We start from the raw sequence: 8,599 nt of genomic DNA on the forward strand, positions 1-8,599 counted from the left end.
CTATGTAGGTGCCATTGAGATAACCAAATACCGAAACCTGTCAGATTCGACAAACCCCCTAGGAGAAAATGCAAATTGAAATTGGCTACGGCCGACCCCCTAAAAACACATTTTTTTGGGCGTGACTCCACCCACAATGGGCGCACCACGCCCATTTTCAGGAAAACACAACTAGATCATGATATAAACCTCCCACCAAAATTTTATCAGGATCGGATCAAAACCCACGGAGCTATGCTCGGGACAGACATACAGACATACAGACAGACACACAACAATAACGACTAGAGGGGCAGCACTCGGGAGAGTGCAAAACCTCCGCCGCCAATACTGCTGGGTCACTCAAGTGAACCTTATATCTTATTCATTAAATACGATGTCAACAGTGCTGACAGAGTTATAGTTCTTCTCTCCAACATTTTTTTTTTGGGGGGGGGGGGGGGTGTGGGTTGGAAATCACTTAAAACATGTAAAAATGCAAATAAAAAAAAAAAAATCGAAATTTTGTTGAAAAAAAGTTGCAAAAGATTTTTTTCCTCTCAATTTTTTTGGGGGAGTTGGAAATCACTTAAAACATGTAGAAATGCAAAAAAATTATTCTCAAACAATTTTTTTTGGGGGGGGGTTGGAAATCACTTAAAGCATGTAAAAAGGCAAAAAAAATAATTCTCAAACAATTTTTTTTTGGGGGGGGGTTGGAAATCACTTAAAACATGTAGAAATGCAAAAAAAAAATTCTCTAACAATTTTTTTTTGGGGGGGGTTGGAAATCACTTAAAGCATGTATAAAATGCAAAAAAAAATTCTCTATTTTTTGGGGGTGGGGGTAAAAAAAAATTGGGGGGGGTTGGAAATCACTTAAAACATGTAGAAATGCAAAAAAAAATTCTTTCTCTAACAAATTTTTTTTGGGGGGGGGGGGACCAAGTCCAAAATTTAATGGCATGATCCTTGGACCATACCTAACCCCCCCCCACCAAGTTTCGTCGAAATCCGTCGACGAGTTTTTCCGTAATACTGTTCACAAACAAACAAACAAACAATCAAACAAACAGAAAGGGGTGAAAACAGTAACCTCCATCCATCTTCGAAGATGGCGGAGGTTAAATATAGTGGTTACTTATTTTTTTCGTGAAAATATTTTTCCGTGAACCAAAAACATGTATGTATTTGCTAAACTCCGTAGAATACGAGCTAAAAAAAATGCTTGGAACATGATCTCAAAAAGAAAATAAAAGTCATGAAAAGGTTTCCCATCATGAAAACATTTACGTCCATGAATTATGTCTGAAATCCCAACTTTTGGAGTTGTACCCCTCTTTCGACGACGTCCGTGACCTCGAGGTCTCTTTGTAATTGGATTCGTAAAATACTCATTCCCACCAACATCACCCTGAGAAACAGACCCCGTACCTTGTACCCGATCATTAAGAGCTCGAGGATAAATCACACGTAGGGCCCGAATCCAAACATCCTCGTGTCCGAGCAATCCTCTTCCATCGCCAAAATCAGACATTAACCGAGTCTACAATTTGGATTGAACAATGACTAAAATCATGCCCGACATCACTGAAATGATTACATAACTACAGTATCTCTTTATCACCAGAAGACACACTCGATCGATGCCCATTCAGAAGTTAATGTAAACATCGTGACATTTTACTGACACGTTGCAATCTGAACACGCCTTCACCATCAACAACAAAAGTCTTCCCTGTAACATGATTGTCAAAAGCTTCATTCATTCTAAAAAAAAAAATAACCTTACAACACAAAAATCGAGACAAAATTACACTTTTGAAAAACAGCTTTACATGTACTTGATAAAACAAACATTTTTACGCTGAAAAAATTTTCATTGTTCTGAAGCCAGTCATTAACGTCGGCTGACTTGGGATCCTCAGGTCCCGAGTTTGAGCCCCGTTTTCCGCTGAATTAATACCAGGTGGGGTTGACTCAGCCCGTCATCCTTCTGAGGTCGGCAAAATGAGTTCCGGTGTGCTGGTAATAGGGACAATGCATCAGCGGCATAGCCGCGTCCCCAACCAATGATGCAACCAGCAACTAGAAGGCTGCACTTGAGAGCGTCAGGGTATACAGCCCTTACCAAACTTTAAAACCGGATCAGTCAGCAGATACGTCTTTTGTAAAAATGAACCTGTTGTATGACATTACATTAGTTATTTTGTGCCTGTTGGTTGTGTCCTTTATAACATCCGTAAACACCGCAAGTTTCACATTGGTAATGATTTGCAATTTGGTCGGACTGCCAGGCAGACAGAAAGATGAAAAATATTATCTCGCTCCTCTCTGCGCGTGTGCGGTCGGGACAAATTCTGAGCCAATGTATGTTCAAACAACAGACTCGTCTTCCTTTTCATGTTCCAATTTTGTGTTCAAAATATATCGTTTGATTCAAATAAGTTGTTCCTCCATCATAAACCGATTCTGATTTATAGATTATGGCGAAGCTCATGTAAGTGGTTACCACTCTGTTTCAAATATGTCAAAAAATGCAGTTTGTTCCATTGCCTTCTCACTACATTTTCCTGAAAGTGTAAGTCTGAGTTCAGAACAAAAAACCATATAGCTTAAATATATATACATATATATATATATATATATATATATATATATATATATATATATATATATATATATGTATATATATCCCTGTGTCGTAAGAGGCGACCAGGGTTGCGTCAGGAAGGGCATCCGGTGTAAAAACATGTGCCAAATCACTATGCGGATCATACGGATGATCCGCTGTGGCGACCCCTAACAGCCGAAAGAAGATATATATATATATATATATATATATATATATACATATATATATATATATACATACATACATATACATATATATATATATATATACATACATACATATACATATATATATATATACATATATACATACATATACATATATATATATATACATATATACATATATACATATATATATATATATATATATATATATATATATATATATATATATATATATATATATATATACACCGAAATGATACTTTGAAGAAGAATACATCTCTCGACTATTCTGATGGTTTTGCGAGTTTTCAATGAAATTACAGAATTTTTCTTTTTTGGCAAAATAATTGAAGGTCATAGTATGCAATTTATTCCAGCAACTAATCTAATAATCAAAATACCAATTTCTGGGATTATTAAGAAATAATACATCCCTATTTTTTTATTACTGCTCTATTCAGTGACTGTCAGATGCTGAAAAGCACTAAAAGAGAGAAGATTTATCGAACAAATTATTGGACGTAAGTTTTCAATTCAATCAATTCTGAGAGTAACAAAAAGCTCTCTAAATTCTCCAAAACTGTTTTAACTGCCTTCTGAATTGATAAAATATTTTTTAAATACCTGGAAAAATATTTTTTAAAATTTTAAAGAAAATTTATTTTTTAATCAAATTCAAAAAAGTGTGACGTGCAGTCGGACAAAAATGCAAAATTACTCTAAACCAAAGCCATGCATGTTTTCAATTTTTTTTTATATACTATTATATCTACTGTATATCACTGTGCCCCGTTTGTAAATAAATTATAGTGAAAATAATCTGATGCACAGAAGAATAAAAGCATTTTTTTTTTAAAACGTGACGTGCAGTCGGACATTTGGGTTGGAAAGTTCAGTCAAGCCGCTGTAATTAAGTATCCACCTGGATCATCTCATTTTTTTTTACATTGATTATTGGTAATAAGTTGAATAATTTAAGACACGTAAATATAAGTTATTGATAAACTAGTCATTTTGTTAGGGGATTTCATAGTCCCAGGCTCTAAAAGGGCAATAAAAAAAGAAAAAAGAAAAATATGCCAGAATGTGCATATATCATGCGAATCCACCACTGACCGACACAAATGCTGATTTTCTCAGACGGTGGGCGACAACCTTTTGATTCGATGAGAAATTTCATATCGAATGTTTTACAAGTTGTATTTTTGCATGGTCTAATACATGTCATATTTTAAGGTAAAACAAGAAAAAAGGCCAATACTGGCATGTATATTCAATAAAAATCCTGTACATTCAGTAATATAAATCATAGACCCATGAACATATATATTTTAAGGTCCTATGGAACACTGTCTGTGCAATGAACCAAATTTCATGATCAGTGGTAGTCTTTGTGACTTTCAAAAATGCTACTCAAGTCAGGGTATGCCCCAAAATAGGGGTGGTAACCACTTACATGCTCTTAGCCTTATACATCGATGATAAACATTGCTGGCTATTCATCAAACCCACTTCATCTCTCTGTGGGTTTTCCTCGGGGATCTGTTTTCGGTACATTTTTACTTTCTCTTCGTCGGCATCGACAACAGCAGCTTTCTTTGCTACACTGACGACACACAGATCTACTTGACCATTGAACGTGACTATGTGATCTCTTCGTCAACTCTCAATTCGAGTTAAGAGATTAAAACATGAATTTTCTCAAAATGACAATGAATGTGGCAAAGATGAACAAGGGCCTTGGTTTCTCAACCCCTCATCGTAATTAGATAGGATAGCTTAAAGGTAGTGGGACTCGCCTTCGACTTGTCTCGTCTGTATTTGATTCCGAGCAGATAAGAGCTTGCCATGTTGATACTACTCAGACGGTGTGTGGCACCAATAAGAGCTACAACCCGAAATGGTGAAGCTTGGGCATCACCGCACCATCTTTACCGAGCATGGTTTCAAATGTGTCGCCATGGACCAATTTCTCGACATTTCACATCTTGATTAAATCCGGTCATCGATATCTTCTTCCAAGTGAACAAAACAATCAAAACAAGCTCATGATATGCCTGGTGTTGGCTTAATGGTTAAGGTGGTGGGCTTGGGATCCAAGGATCCTGAGTTCAAATCCTCCTGGGCTGTTGAATTAATAGCAGGTGGGGTTAACTCGGCCTGTCATCCTTCCGGCAAAATCAGTGCCAGCATGCTGGTATATGATGTCGGAGTGGCGACCCGTCCAGGATTGTGTCCAATGGACCCAGGAGACTGCTTAAACAGCACCAACGCTCTGCACTGAGTAGGGTCCCGATGGATGGATGGAGCTCATGATCAAGTTGGTTCAAGCTCTCGTAACGTCATGCCGATGCTCGGATTTACACTACAATCACAGGTAGCACGCTTACCTGCCTCTCCTCTCAAACTCTGACAATTTATCAGGAAGACGAAGAACATCTCGATCACTTGACGAGAAATTACAGTTTTGTTTGCAATGTCTCTCGTATCTCTCCGTCGTAACACCAGGCACTCATGTACCCTCCCAAGCAGTATAAAGTAAACACACTTTTGATAAACATCATGGACAAGTGGGTCATTCCATGTCAAATCATCAAAGAATCTGCCATTCATCTCTCAGATTTTTGTAAAACTTTAGGAACGAATTGGGACCCATGAAAAACGGCAACTCAAATATTTTTTGCTAACAGCCTCTTAATTAGTGAGATACAGACTAACGAACTTTGGACTAATTAGCACGACGTCGCGAATTCAAATGGCCATATCTCTAAAAGTATAACACCGAGAGAGCTGGTTTTGGTGTCATTTTAAAGGAATTTTCATGCCCTATGAATTTGTCTGGGCAACATTTTCCTACCTCCAACCACAAAAAAGTTATCACAAAATATAAACTTCAATCGTGAATCCCCAAAAAACGTATCCTTCAAATTTCCTCAAATTCATCCCAGAGGTACCTTATGATGTCAAGAAGCTTCCACATAAATTTTGTGATGGGCACTCCAATAGTTTCTGAGATATGAGCAATAATGTACATGTACGTATGGCATATAGGTTCGAAAATCAGCATTTGTAATGTATTATACAATCAATAAGTGAGTTCAAGTACACAGTGTTCATTAACCTGACTTGGGCTTTCAATTTCCTCTTCAATGCAGCAACAGCAGCACTTGTTTCTTCCCCTCAGGCCCAGTTGAAAATGAAAGTATATGATACTTCAAAGCAATTGATGGTCGTTCCCTGTGTTCCCTGTCATGGCTAGGTTAGAATGATTGTATAATACATTACAAATGCTGATTTTTGAACCTGTATACCATACGTACATGTACATTATTGCTCATATCTCAGAAACTATTGGAGTGCTCATCACAAAACTTATGTGGAAGCTTCTTGACATCATAAGGTACCTCTGGGATGAATTTGAGGAAATTTGAAGGATACATTTTTTTGGGGATTCACGATTGAAGTTTATATTTTGTGATAACTTTTTTGTGGTTGGAGGTAGGAAAATGTTGCCCAGACAAATTCATAGGGCATGAAAATACCTTTAAAATGACACCAAAACCAGCTCTCTGGGTGTTATACTTTTAGAGATATGGCCATTTGAATTCGCGACGTCGTGCTAATTAATCCAAAGTTCGTTAGTCTGTATCTCACTAATTAAGAGGCTGTTAGCAAAAATATTTGAGTTCTTGCCGTTTTTCATGGGTCCCAATTGGTTCCCAAAGTTTTACAAAAATCTGAGAGATGACGGCAGATTCTTTGATGATTTGACATGGAATGACCCAAGTAGAGTTCGTAAAGATTAAACACTGTAGTTTGACTTAACTTTAATCAAGTGGAAAAGACGATGTTTGATGTACCTTGGTATCCTGAGTATTGGATGCATAGCCTTGAGCAGTCAATCCCATCGTCGGGGGATGGGGGTGCACGGTCGCAGGATGGGAAGAGGCGGAGGAAGAGGTGGCCGAGAGCATGGGGGGATATGTTGTACTAGTTTTGTTGACGGATGATGACAAGGAGGAGGTTGATGACGACAATGAGACGGGAAGATCTGAAGCTTTGCAGGTGATCTGCGACGAGGCAGTCGTGTAGTCGCTCAGTTCCGAAGGAAATATTGATGTCGAGGAAGCATGTGCGTGGGTAGGTGGGTTCACCGATGGAGTGCTAGTAGAAAACAAGACGGGCGTTTGTGGTGGTGAAGGTGGGATGGGTGGTGGCGGCGAGCTTGGTGGTGGAGGTGGTGGTGACTGAGCAGGGAGAGGAGGTGGGGGTGGCTGCGATGGGGGAGGAGGAATCGAGGAGGTCGGAGGTGGTGGTGGCGGCGGTACAGAAGGTGGTGGGACAGGATGACTTATGGGCGGAGGAGGAACGTTGGAGTGATTAAATGGGGTCTGCGAATAGAAAGGGGCACCGGGAAAAGAGGGAGCGAAAGGGGCACCGGACCAAGTCACGGACGATGCGGTGCCTCCTCGAGAATCAACAGCCTCAGATCCCTGCCCTTGACTCCAATAGCCGACTTGCTGCGGCTTGGGCCCGCTCTCAAGGCCGGGGCCCATCAGCACCACCTCCATCTGCTGCTGGTGCAACTGTTGGAGCTGCTGCATCTGCTGCGTCTGCAACGTCTGGAAAGACGAGGCCGAAGAGCCTCCCGGGTTATACCCATAACCCCAGTTGGGGTACATGGCCCTCTCAAAATCGGAATCTTCACACTAAACTGTACTAGGAAAATTATCCACTCGCACGGTCTTTTTCCTAGAAAAAAAAAAAAAATCAGCAAAATCCTTTGAATCAGAAACAAACAAAAAAAACAAAAAGAAATATCTAACGAAATGAAGTGTTCGCCTCGGCGTGAAAAAACCTCCTTCCAATGAGCCCGCAAATAAATGAGGCCGTAAGCGCCGATTCACAGGCCTCACGGACAACGACGAAACCCACTCTTTTCACGCAAGTCTCGCGATAAAGTAAGCTCTCGCGAGATCATAAAATTAACCTTTTTCTTTAAAAAAAAAACAACAGGAAAAAAAAATGCCATTTTCCACGTTCAAAAAAGATCTATAATCACCGATTCATATTGAATTGGAACTGTTAATCTTGTGAGGTTAAAACATCAACGTGCGACGTCCAAATAGAACGCGTACAAGCGCTCACTATACCGCCATGGACGCATTGGATGAGTGGAACCCCCCCCCCCCCAAAAAAAAAAACCTCAACAAAACTGTCGCATTTTGCGATTTTTATTCTTTAACAGACTTTTTGGAAAGATGATAAATAAAACGGATGGTTCAACGCAACATAAATGTAACTACGTTCACAACAACCTCAAATGAGCTAAGATCCTCGTCCTCTTAATGATGACGTCATAAAAACGAATATGACGTCATTGTGATGTATCAGGTCTGCGATAAATAATTATCTGTGCTAAAGCCCGGCTTGATTTCCGCAAACAAAATTCAAACAGATTGCCGAGTTTCGGAGAAAATGGTATAGGCGATTTCCATTAGCGGCGATATTATGACGTCAACTTTTTTTTTCTTGGAAGAATTTCCAAAATCGGAGATGGTTTCTGCCTGCGCGTGGGCTTTCTGAATATACATGGCAAGTTTCACGAAGATCCGATGAAAACTCTGGGTTGTGAAACAAAAAATGACAAAAATAGGAATGACGTCATAAAAATTGATATGACGTCATAGTGATGTATCATACGTGCGGTAATTCATCTCTGCTAATGCCCTGTTCGATTCCCGCAAAACAGAATTCAAAAAGCTTGCCAAGTTTGACATAATTTTTTTAGGCAATTCCCATTAGCGGAGATATTTTG

At 39.3% G+C, this 8,599-nt stretch overlaps 1 protein-coding gene across 2 annotated transcripts in view; it reads right to left on the reverse strand.

Annotated features, from left to right (window-relative positions):
- Positions 1-7,731, reverse strand: part of LOC147029056 (uncharacterized) — a 29,300-nt gene extending 21,569 nt beyond the window's left edge. The window contains exons 1-2 of one of the 2 annotated variants that reach the window (XM_085879981.1): positions 6,642-7,731; positions 1,106-1,525 (exon numbers count right to left, since the gene is read on the reverse strand). In XM_085879981.1, the coding sequence (XP_085736107.1) occupies positions 1,121-1,525; positions 6,642-7,463 (1,227 nt within the window). In that variant the 5' untranslated portion in view covers positions 7,464-7,731 and the 3' untranslated portion in view covers positions 1,106-1,120. Of the gene's footprint in view, positions 1-1,105; positions 1,526-6,641 lie in introns of those variants that run through there. The other variant, XM_085879983.1, reaches the window with a different exon arrangement.
- Between the last annotated feature and the right edge of the window lie 868 nt (positions 7,732-8,599).

Source organism: Eptatretus burgeri, chromosome 4, assembly GCF_056783735.1.
Source record: "Eptatretus burgeri isolate ZD-2024b chromosome 4, Ebu_testis_v1, whole genome shotgun sequence".
Lineage (NCBI taxonomy): Eukaryota > Metazoa > Chordata > Myxini > Myxiniformes > Myxinidae > Eptatretus > Eptatretus burgeri.